Source organism: Taurulus bubalis, assembly GCF_910589615.1.
Source record: "Taurulus bubalis genome assembly, chromosome: 11".
Lineage (NCBI taxonomy): Eukaryota > Metazoa > Chordata > Actinopteri > Perciformes > Cottidae > Taurulus > Taurulus bubalis.
Genome location: NC_136599.1, coordinates 19,459,356 through 19,475,656, shown reverse-complemented (window position 1 = coordinate 19,475,656; position 16,301 = coordinate 19,459,356). Strand labels below are relative to the sequence as shown.

The 16,301-nt window shown below is 41.8% G+C and overlaps 1 protein-coding gene across 1 annotated transcript in view; it reads left to right on the top strand.

Annotated features, from left to right (window-relative positions):
- Positions 1 to 9,244: 9,244 nt before the first annotated feature.
- prkar2aa (protein kinase, cAMP-dependent, regulatory, type II, alpha A) overlaps positions 9,245 to 16,301 on the top strand; it is a 39,515-nt gene continuing 32,458 nt past the window's right edge. The window contains exons 1-2 of the mRNA XM_079226308.1: positions 9,245 to 9,372; positions 10,271 to 10,551. Of these exons, the coding sequence (XP_079082434.1) occupies positions 10,308 to 10,551 (244 nt within the window). The 5' untranslated portion in view covers positions 9,245 to 9,372; positions 10,271 to 10,307. The remainder of the gene's footprint in view (positions 9,373 to 10,270; positions 10,552 to 16,301) is intronic.

Sequence of the window (16,301 nt, the reverse complement as noted above, 5' to 3'; positions counted from 1 at the left end):
GCTTCTGACTTTGACAAACCGGTTAGCGCTCCAAGGGAACTGCCACGTTCAAGAGGCCTGATCACTTTCCAGTCAGGCAAAACAATACTACTACTAAACTCTCTGATCTGGGTAATACATTTGGGCCTATTTACTTTATTTTTCTCTGTATAAAAAGCGTACTGACTTCATCCTCTGGGCACAAACTGTACAAAACTAAATTGATCAACATCAAACCAAGTTACTCTGATTTAAATTGGATGATGTGGTCAGAATGTATGTAGAACAAATCCTCCCCTGACTTCCAAATGTCCCTATTCTTTGGCCTGACAGATGCTTGGCACTGATATATTACGTGACTTCCACACCACCTCCATTTACCGATGGACACAATGACTTTCCATGGAAATGTAGTTATTTCAGTGAGCCTCACATGGACATGAAAAGGATGTAGATTAACTAGTGAAATCTGAAAACCCCCTCCCCTCTGTGACCTTTGACCTTTAAGGTCACACTTGATTTCACTTTTAGGTTCATTCTCTGCAGCTTTAACTTCATTAAGTTCAGACTGCAGACTAGGACCCAGCTGGGAAACAAAAGGGACCCAATGCTCCGTGACTGAGGACAAAAGAGTCGATCTCCTCTGTTCAACAGCATCTGCCATTTGATAGACACTTTTATCAAAATCACCTTTAAGTAACATGGATGTATGCATTTATTTTTTTGCATGAGTTGATAGTGGGAATCCAACCCTCAGAACAATGGCGTAGTCATAATTTTTTTGGGGGATAGGATGTTTTTTAGAATAGATACCAGACGAGGAAAGACTGAGAATTTAGTCGGACCCCCGGATGCCTGGACTGTAGGTATAGGTATCCGTTGACTGAATCCTCCTCGCTGCATCCATAGCTTAGTGCCACCCAAAATTATTGTGGGCCTTTTCTTTTTTAAAGAAATCCAAACATGCCACAGCATTATTGTTTTCCTTTACCAGAATGATAATGTGTTGAGCGAGACCTTTCTTTAGTGCTGACGGCGTGGTGGAGATAGTTATGTCTCTGGTGAGACAAAATTGATGTTCTGGCTTCAAATACACTATTGAAGATTGCACCAGAGCAATCTATACATACTATATGTATGTCTCCATAAATGTATGTTTTCACATGAATATTTATCCATTTTAAATGATTTAGCAGCATGAGGTAATTTACTTTTATTACAATACAAATCCGTACATATGATGGGTCCTTTATAGACTGATTTTAGTATTTGTATATGAAAAGGGTTTGAAGCAGCTTTTATACCCTAATGTTGAACAAAACATATTTATTTGATAATTAAAATAAAAAGATGGACTTCATGTCTGCTAGCTAATAACAGGAATAGTGTGCTGTAGGTTTCCTTTAAATCGACAGTTTGAGTGACTAAAGCCATGGTCAAGCTAATATTTAAGTATAAACCTGTCACTTCTCAACGAGTTGCAGTACTTAAAGTCAGCCCTGGCTTCAAATAGTTTTTCAAGGAAACCCTAGCAATAATGTCACAGTAGCCTATATTTTTGGCAGCCGTTAATTATAAATAGACAGACACACACTGAGCCCAACATTTTATATTGTCAGGTGAACTGTAATTAGCCGGCATTGCTACGCTTGCAAAGATGTTTACACCTTTTCCTCAAGCACGAGAAAGTTTCAGCAGCACGAGTCAAGAGTTTTAAAGTTGCACATATTCGTCCACCCGAACATCAAACACTCTGTTCAGACATACAAGTGTCTGTGTGTGTTGACTTCGTCATGCGTGTACATCTATGGGGCGTTCTTGGAAAGAGACTCAACTGTGTCACCCGGGATTTTTAGGAGGGTTTTTTTCTGCATCACACAGAGTTCAAAGGGACTCATGGAGGGAGTGTAGAGGGGCATGGCATGGTATCCACGGTGACCATTACTCAGATGTAACCACGGTAGCAGGCCGGCAGGAAGGTAGAATTTTTTTTCCTTCCATATTACATGTGTAGTAACCACGGTGATCATTACAAGACTACAAGAGATGCATTTTTGGCTTCATGCCTGCTTGGCCTTTTTCTTTTTACTATTTCCTCACTCTGTCTCTCCCTTTCTCACTTCCTACCTCTGTGGCACCCAGTTTTTTTTTTTAAGTTGCTGTGGTGACCAGCGCTCTTTGTTCTGTCCATCACAGAGTCCCTTGTTCTATTGCTTATTCAAACATCTTCTTCAGTCAGCCACCCACACTGTCCCTTGAGGTCAATCGTTTGGTCAATGCTGCATCAAACTCGCTAAATTACTTCAGAAATCCGAGGCTGCATGCCATGTTGACACTTTCCAGCTCTGATGTGCCCTGTTATTATTATGTTTTACTTTATTGTCTCAGGCTGGACCGCCCTTCTGTGTGGAGTTTGCGTGTTCTCCCCGTGTCAGCGTCGGGTTTCCTCTGGGTTCTCCAGCTTCCTCCCTCCGTCCAAAGAGTTCAAAGGGACTCATGCAGAGACTGCAGGGAGTGTCTTTATTGCCTGCGATAGTCTGGTGAGCGGTCCAGGGTGTACCCTGCCTTCACCCAATGTCAGCTGAATATCGCAACCTGAATGGATGTCTCGGATATTTGCAAACTGTTTTCTGATGTTGAAACTCCGGTGTTGCATTGGGAAACAAGAGATTAAACAATTGAGATCTGCACGAACAATGAGCACATGGCAGATGTATATTGTACAAACCAAAATGTTGGGTAAAATGCATTTAATAAGAAATATCAAAAAGAGCAAAAGCAAACAAATAGCCGGAGTTCAGAATGTAAGTGCATCAGACCTATACCTATCAGGTTACACTGCCCTGGGTGCAGACAGATTGAGATGTAATGTCTTTGTCGGTCCCAGTGGGAGTCAGACTGTTAACCTCAACCTCGTATCACATCACTTCAAACACAATCTACTCCTGATTGAGCTGCAGCCGGTCCCCGTTGTATTCACACTGGTAATAACACCCCGGCTGCACAATGGATTCAGACGCGTCCAGTAAATTAGAAAAACTCCACCTGTCAGACTATACAAGTGCATATTACTGCTATCGTTGGCTATGGGGGTGAAGAAAGATGCAGATGGAGTGAGAGGAGAAGAGAGAGAAGCTGTCAGTAACCATGGCAGCACTCCCCCCAACCCCACTGAAAAGTGTGTATTTGTTAATGGTGCAGGATGTGAAGCAGACGTCACTGGGCTTTCAGAGCTGGTTGTCCATTTCGCTGCTCCGAGGATCCCCTTTTGTGTGAGCGTGGAGATAAGAGAGCAAACAATTACAGTCATCAGCTCGCATTGAATAACAAGAGCTGCACACACTCACTGAATTCAAATCAGGCTCGTCTGCTGTCATACTGAAAATACACTATTTGCATTTTTGCCCCTCCCCCTCCCATCTATCCCCTGTCTTGATTGGTGGACAAAGCATTATAAGTGAAATTAAAGAGGAATCCGCTACTTTTCAATTTATTCCTATTCGTTCCTTAAAGGTGTAGAATGCATGACACCACCCTCACATTGTGCAGAGACTCACACTGTCCAGGCCAATACCCTTTTCTACTGGCGTGTGGACTTGTACAAGCATGAATTGTAGGCAGGTTTGCCATACTGAGAGATAGCCATGTACAGAAGCGTTGCTCTGTTAATATGTAATAATCCAATCGACTGTTAGTTCTATGTTAATTAAGGGGCAATCTAATTTGGCTGCAGCTTTTCTGACAAAGCGGAATTCAGTTGGCCAGCAGGTTTTGTGAATGGTGTCTGTGTTTTTTTTGTTTTTTTATATCGACTTTATGACTGTTTCTAAGAAAAGAGCTGTAATATTCAATGGAGGACTGAGGGGCACAGGCCAGTCTTTCTCTAATTGTATGAGATTAAAGTGCATTGGAAAAAATGCTGTGTCAACATATACAGATGTCTTTAAAAACCTTTCATTGAAAATGCAGATGCCATTTTTAAATGATTGATATTCCATTTTGGAACAACCCCTCATTCAAATCTTGCTGATTTGATCAACAATGCTGATTGATTTGATTTATTTCTAGTGGCCAGACTGCTTGATTACTGCACATAATTGTAATACACTGTACAATAGAATAGTATTGCTAACAACACTAGATGGAAGAACACAAACAAAGCCCCAGATGTATTCTACAAATTCTTTATTTATCTTGTTTAGAGTATTTATAGGAATTCATTTTATGTATAGGCTACTATATATTGATTACGCATCATGACAAGGCACTTTTTATACCATTAACCAGTCATATTCTGTCATTTTTACTGTTGATGCTCAGTTACGTGAAGCTCCATAACACTTTTTGAGATGGAAACTGGTTCAAGGTTGTATGTATGTACAGCAATCCAAAATAATGTATGACAATGTTTCTAATATGATTTTGCATAGAGAGTATTTTACTACTGTGTGTTGAAGTCGGTCGTTGAAGTCTTTGTGCTGTTTGTCACACAACTATAAATGTTGAAACTGATTTATAAATGTTTCGTAACAAGAGCTTATTAACAGGGTGTAATTGCTACAGGTTTGGGAAAATATTGTACTTTGCTTTTCAGGAATTTAACTTTCTCTGTAATCCGAAGGTATCTCCTCTAAAAAAAATTCAAATGGAATGTACATGAGTGAGAAACTTAATGTAGCTCTCTGCATTCATAACATCTTGTGTTACATCTTAGATCAAAGACAATTTGGGCAAAATGTGTTTGAGGACTAAATTGCCGGTATCAGGTTTTCTTCCAACAGCAGCATGTTTCAGCATTCAACACAATTAAAAGATTTTTATGAGAATACGTATTGTACGTCTATTTTTGGATTGTCTGGTGATGTTTGTGCCTTATTACGATGACGATTGTGTATCCGAGGGCACGTGTGCATGTGTGTGAGTTCATGACTGAGTTTTCATAGATAAACTGCACAGAGCAAATGAGTGTCTCTGCTATTGACGGTTTTTGGTTGTCACATCTGTTTCTGTTTCAGTAATTGTGTCTGTCTGCTTATCTTCCTCCTGTCTCTCTCTCTTTCTATTTACCGGTATGTCTGTCTGAATTTCTGTCCAATCTGTTTCTGAATCTGTCAGTACAGGCTGAGATACAGCTCATAAATAGCTCCCAGCTCTTTTAACCTGTTTTGTTTTAATCAGCCTAAAGACATCCACACTTTGAAGAAACACAATACTTTACATTACAGAGGAGGCGTTTGCCCTCCACGGGATGCTGTAATGATGAATGTGTAACATTTTGAACTCGTCCATTATTTACCCCATTGGTTTCCAACTGAAAACAGGAATTTCTGTCCATTACATGACAATAACACAATGATTTGTAAAATACCAACGCAAATTGTGCTGTACTAAAGCACTAAATAATTCACAGTTGGCGCCTGTATCTTTGGCAGAACTGGAGAAAAACTTAACACGGTTTGATACTTGTACTGTGCAGTTACTTTGCACTTGTGTCGGGTGTCATAATATTTCTGAACAAATACTTCTGGCCATAGTTATTGGTAAAGATCTATATTTGAATTGCCTGTGAGGAGGCTGTAGCGGGACACTAAGACACAATCTAAAGAAAATGTGAACAATGAAGTGTGAATTGTTGTCAGGATGAGCAATGTTCTTCATCCCTTAAAAACATAAAGACTAAATGTGATGAGAAAATATTTTCATTATATTATGGGAAACAACGTAAATCAAACTTGAATAAGATCAATATATTGACATAAAGCATGAGCATCAACATCACATTGCAGACCACTTAACATTGGAGCATTCTTTCTGAACAACTGAATAATTTTGCATATCAAGGTTTTTCATGCCGCTAATGCCATTCTCCACCACGCACGCACACACACGCGCACGCACACACGCACGCACGCACGCACGCACGCACACACACACACACAGCTCTACAACAAGGACAACAATGGTAATGAGATCTGACTTTTTTTATATAGTATGTAATAATCAAAGAACTTCTGAATCACTGTTCTGTTTATTATTAAATCATATTTGGTTTGAATCACTTTATAAGAAGGAAAGAGCATCAGGTGGGAGAAACTGTTTTTCTTCTTTGTTTTGTGTTATTGTGTTTTCACTCTAAATCCAAGAAAAATATCTCAAGTATTCATCGAGGAAACTATTATTACTGGCATACCTTTAGGGACCAATCGTTACATGCAGACTATCTAGTCAAGGATTTACCGCACTGCAACTAGCATAAAGTTTGAAAAGCTAATGTTCATGCTGCATGCTGCAGAGTGAAGTTTAATGTGACACATTCAATGGCCGTTTTTTGTGCAAACTCAAGAATGATGCGGACAACTCTACTCATGTGGTTCAAATAGTACAAGCAGTTGACTTGGTTGTTATTAAAAGCACACATCAGCCATTAGGTGGTGGTATTGCATCACACAACTCATTGACGACAGCCTCAGTCTTATGAATGTAGAGATCTGTGTTTCCAGATCAGTGCACTGCAGGCAAGGCATGAATGAACCAAGGATTTGGCTGAAGATTTAAAATACAATAATTTCTATTTCATATTTTATTTGGTTTTGGCACTCTGACTTTTCGATGTCAGGTAATGAATTTCCCTGACCTTAAAACCTTACTGCAATAGCCTTAATTTTTATAACACATGTATATCAAACCCATGCTCTACTGCATCTTTTGTGGTGTTTTCCTCCATCGCGGATTCTCAGTTAAAACAGTCAAAACCTTCGGTTATTATCTCCAGGAATTGGACAGTAGTCCTAACCCATTGGTTCACGAGCCAGGAGACCCACATCACAGTACATATATGGTACAGTAGCCCACTCATCATCCCTCTTGGTAAATTTCTCTTCTCTCATCCTCCTCCCCCTCAAACATTCTCATGAAACACTTGAAAACGACTTCAGAGGAAACTGGCTGTACGTCAGCACACCATGGCGGTGATGTTTGGAGAGGACAGGATATACAAATATCCACAAACAGGCATGCTATTCTTTTCACTCTCTCTCAGCCTCCCTTGCTTTTTTCTCTGCCCCATTTTCTCTCCTCCCGCCTCACTTTGAAAATGCAGGCTAGCAGCTCTCCTTGAGATATTTTTGGAGTTAGCTGGAACCACATTAGCAGCAACTCCCATAGGATGGTACTTCTAGGAAAGCCAAGGCCAAAGTCTCGACTGTAATTGTGAATATTCATACGTCACTTTCAGTATATTGTACTGCCACTTGTTCATGTTCCTGTGAGAATAGTGGGACATTCTTCAACGGAAAAATGTCCCAATGGGGGATACAGAGGCATGAGTCTCATTCACATAGAGAGGCAATTAGGGGGAAACAGCAAGGTTCACAAGCTCATTTATTTCAGCAGTGTAATACAACCTCCATCATCTCCGTGGACTGAGACATGTAGTATTGATGATGTGAACTATTTTGCAGAGTTTTATCTGTTTTTTTTGCACACAAAAAAGTATAGTTTGGAACTGGTTGCAAACTCTGTGAACAAATATTTAAACAATACATCTTTTAAGAATGTGTTATTGCCTAAGTTTATTCTCCCAGCAGAGGGAGACTGGAGATCTGTGTCTCCTCTGTGTTTGTTGAAAACAAAGACCTAAGCCAATCAGAAACTGGTTCGAGGAATTAAATCCAGGCTTGCTGTGGCCATGGCAACGGCTTTACCTCTGTGACAGCTAAGGAATGAAAATGGCAGAGAGGAGATGCTACATGGACGGTGGTGGTGCTTATAAACCTCTCAGAATAGGTACCTGTAGAGTCACCGTTAGTGACCCTGATCCACTTCGACTGTCTCAGTTCTGCAGGGTAACATTGACCGTAGACCAAACAAGAGCAGAAGATGGAAGGGGAAACAAGAATCATCATTAGTAATGCACTGAAGCGCTGTATACAAAAATACAAATAAAAACCTGGATTGAGTGATTTACTTAGATGAAATGCAATTTAGAGGGTTACATGAAGATTGTATATATTCAGAAGATATGAACACATACAAACAGACCTATGAAAAACCTTGGGAGTTTGGACGGAGGAAAATGATGATAGATTAAACAACGGAATTAGTGAGAGATAGGGACAAGGAAGGTAACTGGGACAGAAGAGAATCTGTGAGGTTTTTGGACTTTTCACACTATAGAGGATTTTAGACCTTTCAAAAAAGATATTCTGTTGCAGACTTGCAGCTGTATAAAGGTGTTGGTTCTATACGTTTCTATTATTAAGTGAAACACACTTAATAAGCAACATTTTTGTTGAATTGATGGGTTCCTCAGGTTAAAGTGCAACCAAGTCGAGCATTTTAGATATTTAGATATGTCAGTTATAAAGGACTGTTTTCTTGTAAAATACATAAAACAGTAAAACACATCTTCTCACAGCCTTTACAGACCCATATATGTTGGCTGGAATTTGTTATATTTTTTATGATCTAATATTTAAATAGAAGTCTACTAAATTGTCAAGCCATCTTTGTGGGTGTGGTCCAATTCTAAGTGTAGAACTATGGTTCTTCCCCTAATCCCGCCTACAGTTAGATGATTACATCCAATTGGCTGGGGTATTCTTAAACGTCTCTTCTCATTGGTCGTGCTTCCTGTCAATCAATGTCAAACGCTTTCGGCCCACTCAGTAACCACGCCTCCTCACGCTTGCTCGAGGCAGCGGTTTATTCGTGCGTGAAGACGAGCTGCGGAGCGCCTCACCCTTGAGGGAGGAAAGTGCGTTTAGTTAATTTTTCTTTTCAGGCTTCTCTTGTTGTAATATACCGCTGGAATAACGTCATAAGCTTGTTTTCGCACGGTACTCCGGGGTTGTGCTTAACGGCGGCGAGGCGCTACGCAGTAACCGCTGAGCTGAGGATTTGTCACCTGTCTTCAGCAGCTGACTTGTTACTCCGAGTGAGTGGTGTCTTTAAGGCGGTCGCCAAAAAGGAAAACGGGCGGTTGCTAACGAGTAGTTAGCTAACCCAGCCGGTTAGCCCGTCAGCTAGCCCGCTCTCCCTGCTGCCGCACCAAGTCCCACCCTCCCCGAGTGCGTGGACGTCGTAAGAGGCTGCGGCGGCGAAGTCGAGCGCGTTTCTCCTCTCGACTCAGCCAGCGTCGCTCTGCAGCTGGCCGCCGAGCTAAAATAGCCCTCTAAGACGTGAGCCGGGGCAACGCCGACGTACAATTGCTGGCTCTTTTTTTTTTTTTTTTTTTTTTTTGCCGTTGGACGAGTGTCTTCCGTGGAGGGAAACGGTCGCTACACTGGCAACGAGACTGGCTAAAAAGAAGAGACGAAACAAGGGGAAACAAGGAAGACACCAAGAAGAAGGAGGAGGGGATTGGCTAGTTTAGCCGGGGAGACCGAATCTCACGTAAGTGACACAGTGGGTAACGTTAAGTCAGTTAGCTTACCGAAACCGGCTTACCGGTTCGGTCCAACTTGCTGCGCTTGCATGGCAGCGGTTATCCGGCCAGCCTCTTATCTGTGGCTTAGCTCCTCGCGGACAGTGCGCCACAACGACAGCTAACGGTTACGGCTCCCTTGAAGGTGGCACACTAGCTAGCAAGAGAGCTAATGCTTGATGGGGTTGAGAGTGAGACTGCGCTTGAACAGCAGCTACCTCCACGTCGGCTGCAGCCATTACTTGTTGGCCAAGTTGGATAGGTAGCGTTAAGTCTAGTTCGGTACATCTGCGGACGGAACAGCGCAGTAAACCGGTTGTCATGAATATTAGCTAATTAGCTGCTTTGCTAGCTGGTTCCAGCCGGCCACCAACCCATAGTTTACGCCTCAGTTTCAGTAGGTACGGTGACGTTACTGAAAGCCAGCGAATGCCGCTGGTTATCTGTCCCCCCTTGTGGCAAATGCTCGGCTCATATCTGTCCGGTGCAGCTGTGGGAACTATGTGTTCCTGGGCTCAACCCTAGATAAAGTGGCCGCTCAGTGACAATGTCACAGTAACGCTTCATGTACGTCATTACACTACCAATAATGGTAGTGTATAGTATCTGTTAAGTTGTCAAACTTGATGGGTTTTTTCCCCTGCAGTTGCACAGGCTGTGTCAGTACATTCCAGTTGCCATGCAGAGCTGTCATTACCCACTTTACATTCACAGGCCACACAGGGCACACATTGCTCGGTCACAAAAGGCAAAGTATGCTGTTCATTCATGAAGCAATCCTCAGCCACATCACAGCCCAGTCCTCGAACACAAATGTGACTCAAAACAACCAAAACTAATTCTTACTCATTTCCCCTCCTTCTGTAGATAGATTGTACACGTCGCCACCGTGCCACACACAGCCATGAGTATTGAGATACCGGTGGGGTTGACAGAACTGCTGCAGGGCTACACTGTGGAGGTGCTGCGACAAAGGCCGTCAGACCTGGTGGATTTTGCAGTACAGTACTTCACCCGTTTGCGGGACACCAGAAGCCAGGATGGTGCCGGTGGAAAGACGGGAAAAGGAGTCATGTTTGATGGGGAGCCGATGCAGACGGAGTCCAACGGAGAAGATGATGATGACGATGACGATTCTGACTTTGAGCGTAAGTGGACTTTTGTTGTTGGGATTGTCACCTGTTGCGTTGAACGTTGTCTGCAATGAAAGTGAAATACGATAGTATGAAAGTGACTGTGAGGGGATTGGAGAGTGAAAGAGAGATGGTAAAGGTGAGACATGAGGCCTTGTCACTGATGTAGTCAGAATCTAGCTCATCTCCTCCTGAAGTGTGTGTGTGTGTGTGTGTGTGTGTGTGTGTGTGTGTGTGTGTGTGTGTGTGTGTGTGTGTGTGTGTGTGTGTGTGTGTGTGTGTGTGTGTGTGTGTGTGTGTGTGTGTGCACCTAGAAACTCTCACTGAGCAGATAGTTCAGCAGGAGCCCTCATCTGCCACTCATCAAATTTAGGTTTCCTCCATTCTCATTATCTATCTGGCTGGTCGGATCTAAAATAGTACATTATGTCTGTTGTTTATTTGAACCACCAAGTTTCAAAGCCTTAAAAAAGGTCTCATTTAATTGTATATTGCCTTCCCTGTAAATCATTGCAGGAAATGTAAAAATATAACACCTCTGCATTGCAAATTCTCACATTACAATTATTCCTGGACGACACAGACCTTACTGAAAGTTTTCCACACTTGTCTTTACACTTAAGTTGAATTGGAAAGGTATTGTATTGCATTCCAGCAAGCATTGCAATATAACAAGAGGCAACCCACATATAATAATAGTTATCAGAGATTTTTATTGTCTCAATTTTACAATGACTGTTGGTCAACAGCTTTTTATTTACCACTTCACAATCAGAGTTGAAATTAGTTGGATGCACTATAAAATATGCATGTTGTTTCTCAACAGCAATGTACACATTTAAATGTAAGAGTTCATGAACTGTACAACCCTTGCTTTGCAGCTCTAACTATCAAGGTACCACACAGTATGATACCTTTAGTAGAAGTGATGCCATGTCTCCTTCGCATCACTCCCCTGTGTTTGTCAGACTGGCAGAAGATGTAAGCTGCTCCATAGCTCAGCTCTCCTCTGTGCTGCTGAGAGCAGCGTGGCCTAGATCACATCAGTGTGCTGTGGAGCCAGGAGCTGTTACCTTGTGAATGGGGGTTCTGTTTTCTCAATGAGTTCATTTGTTGTGATGCTTTGTCACGATCAGCTGCGATGATCTGTGAACCTATCACGAGGGTATCTTCTACAATTTTTTGATGTGCAAGTAGATAATGACATCATTTTACAACAGTTTAAGCCTTGGACATACTTACGACATTCCGCCGACGGCTGCAGACGCGCATTCATTCTACATATGAGGGTCAGCGTTGTGCTGGCCTTCTACGCATGCATATTTCTCGAGTCACACTCCATTCCAGTTTGTAGCGGTACCTCTCTTCAAAACAAGCATCCACTTTCTTATAATTTTTCTGTTTGGCAAACCAACCAGAGGTACATATGCCACCAACTGGACCGGACTGTAAAACAAAACAGCTAGCTCGCTCTTGGTGTGCTCGCTGTGCGTGAAAGGGTACATGGTCATAAATGTTCGACTGCACGCGGACGTCCACATAAGGTTTGCGCAGACTCTATGCGGACATGGCCAGATCAGGACGTCACGCAGACCAAAGCGGAACCCAGCAGACACGGAGACGCGGAAAGTATGAATTGGCCTTAAAGGCTTATGTGTGTGTAAATCTAAATGCTTCCAAGGTATGATGATGGCTCGCGGGGTTTCTCTCCTGCCAGTATCATTGGCAGATACTAAAGCACTGGTGGAGTGTCACATCCAGTTGCTGGGGGAAGTAAAAAAGGAATCCTTCTGACTTATTTCCCACGACTTGGGTAGTGTTTTATGTCTTCATATATCTTTAGTTCTAGTCTTAGTCTGTTGCATTTATAGGTTAACCATATTTATCATGCCCCATTGGCCAACCTTGGAGATTGGTACAAGCTGGCTCGGGCTAAAAGGGGGATTACAGTTTCTGTTTCTATGCTCACACAAGTGGGGTTTGGCCGCTGTCTAACAGCTGTGACCTCAGCTGAGGGAACAGCGCGTGTGTGTGTGTGTGTGTGTGCACATGTTGTGTCAATGTGTGGCTAAGTGCATGTGTACGTGTGTTTGTGTGAATGTGTACGTGTGTGTGAACAGATGTGCTATGACTTGATTTCACGCCCGTTCAAATTCCAGTCTGGTGACGCCATGAAGCAATTCTTCTTAGTACATTTTGATTAGCGATCAGTTGTTAAATTTCATCCAAGGTGGATGAACAGGAAGTTGACATTGTTGAGCTCGAGGGGGAAGCTTTTGCCTGGATGCTGTGGGTCACACGCATGACATCCATGACAGTAGATTATCTAGCCAGGCTTGTGTACACGGCCCCCAGGGGCCATTCATTTCTGATGGGAACAACACAGGCCTGTATAATGAAAGACAGCATGTGCTCTTGCCTGACCACTGTTGTAGCCCATAGGTATGAACTATAGTGCTGCTGTTTTAGTTCAACAGCACATGCTCTAAGACAGTTTGGTCTCGTGAAGAAAAAAAAACTCTGTAAACTCGGGATAGCAAAAGAGGGAGGGATTTTAGTTATTTCCACAGGTCACACACATCCAATCTGATTGTATTGGATCCAACCCTTGCAACACTGAACAAACTACATACAATAAGTCAATACATTGACAGTATTAGGATCACTAGTGCTAGAATACAAAGGGTGTACTTCTATGCAAGCATATCATAACTACAGTTGTATGGGGTGTTCTGGTGACCTGTGCTTTAAGACTCTGATTATGTATTCACGACTGCCCTGGTTTGTGTCAACTTGGACATTACATTTTATTTTAAATATTAAACTTTATATAGTAAAGTGTTATTTATATATATATATATATATATATATAGGGCCAATATTGAGCACACTCTCCACACTGAAAAAGCAACTTTCTCACTTTTAGAGCGCAGCTCATGAAAACATAATGCTGATTTTATCAGGCGGTGTGTGACCCACTAAAAGTAGGCCAGTGACTCATTTAGTTTTGACCTCTTGATTAAGGAATATGGCCATTGTAAAAAAAGAATATTCAGCTGAGAAGGCATAGAACGGCTCTCTGCATGGGAGAATAGGTTTTATTGGACCTATGATTAGGAAGACATTATTTTGTTTAAAAAAAAGTCTAGCTTTGAGGTGAAATGTCAGTTCTGTAACACGGAACAGATCTGTATCTGTTGTAAATTATCTTGACGCTCTTTTTGTTTTCTTTTATTCGACTATACTTACGGTTACGATGATTCACCAGTATGCTCTTTACCTTTTTAATTTGCGCAGCAGGAAGATCTTTGTTCTACAACTACAATGTAAATGAGTTAGATAGCTGGTAATGCACTCTCATGGATAGTAAAGTATACTCCTAAAACATGACTTCCTATTTTACATGCTTTGTAAACTCGTGCTGCCTTAATCCAGGATCCAAAACAGGATCACTACACAGGCCTAAGCTGCTTAACAAGGGGGATATTGTTTTGGATAGAAACCCTTATACCACCATCATATCTTGTGACGTTTGGCTAAAGATTTTCAAGTAACCCTTTTATGTGTTGAGGTTGAGCTTCTGTAAAAAAAAAAAAAAAATATGAATTGAGAATAAATGTAGTTGCACTAAAACTGGGTGCTCTAGATACTAATTTACCTTGTGAATCCAGCTAAAATGTGTGATCTTTCATTTTACCCAGCATTTACTGGAGTTACAAAGGCAGCGGTAGATGAAAGAAAGTACATGCTTTATCCAAAAAAAAGGTGCAACACAAAGGACGTCTTGTGCTTTTTTTTTTCTTTTGCGTTGGCCTGTCTAGTTTCATTCTGGCAGGGCTTGTTCATTAAGAGAAACGGAAGGAGATAAATGGATGCCTCCGTGACTGAAGTAAGTGGGGCTTTTTATTAAAAGATACAAAGAGGAACTGATGAGTCCCAGGCATGATAATAGAAATGAATTAAAGGTGTTTTTATAAGAAAGACATAAGGGATAAAGCAGATGATATGAAAAAATGATTTAGGGAGAAGAGAGCATGATTTCTTTTTTCTTTTTTTTAAAGACTTTCAGCCTATCAACAGAATATAACACAGCTTTGTAGCTAGATGACGTGTCAACTAATATACTTTAGGCTTATCTCTTATTCTTCCTGAACAATGCAGTTTTTTACCTCTAAAATGCGGCAATCTGTTTGGAGGAGTGTTAGTTCTTCTTCCTGAAAAACACATGTTAGTATTTTCAAAATATGACCTAGGTGTGTGTGTGTGTGTGTGTGTGTTGTGTTTATTATGTGAGCACTGGTATTTTGAAAGCAGAGGTCTTGGGAAGACACATAACATCAACAGAAGATGGTAAAGTGTTTCCTTTAGTAAGCACATTTTCCCAGATGGTTGGTTTTTGTTTTGAACTGAAGGTCTACAATTATTGCTTGGTGAATACAACCAAAGCTTATACCTATAACCTTGAACGTGGCCATAATATATGGACAACTTTCTAAGCGGGTGGTCTGGAAGTAAGTAAATTGAAGTAAGTTTGACCTGAGCTAAAATCGTTACCCACATACCCTCAGTCTTAACGCCAGTGACGACCACAACGTGTTTGAGTGGAGCAGACAAATACGTTACTTGCATGATTGGTTGATGTTAAACCCTGAGGTCAATGTTTCTCAAGGCATGATCACGCACATCGTGGTTAAATTCAGCCTCTTTCTGGCTCCTCCCTCACTCTGTCCTCTCCTCCTCATTGTTACTCTTACTTTGTTTCTGTCACCCTGGCTTCCTCTCAATGTCCCTCCCTTTTAATGTAATTTCACCCATTACTCCTTTTCACTGAACACAGCCTGAACGTACTGCCATCGCCCCGTCATTTTAAATACATTGTTTACGATGTAACATTAGATCGGCGTCTAGCAAAGCAAAAATGCAGATGTCCTGATCGGATATTTTACTGAATAGTGGCGGATAAAGATCGTCAGTAAACCTTATGCGAGCATGTTTGCTTTTCACAGCAGCCATTTTGACATGTAATTGCAGGGTAAACACAGGTGTAATTGGGGGAAAAAAAAAATTATGTCCCTGTTCCATTAAGGTGGGCTGGGGCACCTGGTATTGTGCCTGCTGGCTCACTGCAATGGCGGTGGCACTAAATAGAACGTGACCATTATCAGTTTTATCAATTACACCTGTGTTTACCCTGCAATTATGTCAAAATGGCTGCTGTGAAATAGGCAATTTAAAAAAAAAAGTGTGTGTGGGTGTGTGGGGGCTGTGTGTGGCTGGTCTCAGTTCAGTGTTGTGCAACAGGTGACCCGATTGGCAGGCTGCAGTGTGTGTGTCCAGTGTGCTTTTAGCCTGCAGGCAAATCTAATGCAGCCTAGCATCCCTGCAGAGTCCTGCCGTACTGGCTGACTGACGGCGTTAAGTGGAAAAGCCCCCAGACGGCTCATGCTACTCAGTCTGGCTTTCTGGCTGTTTTTAATACTGTACCTGTCTGTCCTCCTGTCTTGTCTTTTCAAATCTTGGCTTTCTTTATCTCTGCCTTACCTGTATGTCTGTTAATTGAACTGGTTATCTGTTAAACAGAGGGAAAGTACATGAATCATGATCATTCCTCTGAAAGACAGTCTGCTTGTTTGTCTACCTTCCTGCCAAACTGCCTGCTGTTATCCTCTTTTGACTATCTTATCTGTTAGAGGCTCTTTATTTGAATCTCTCTGCCATATCTCTCTACATGTCTATGTACCTGTTTCTCACCGCCCTATTTTTCT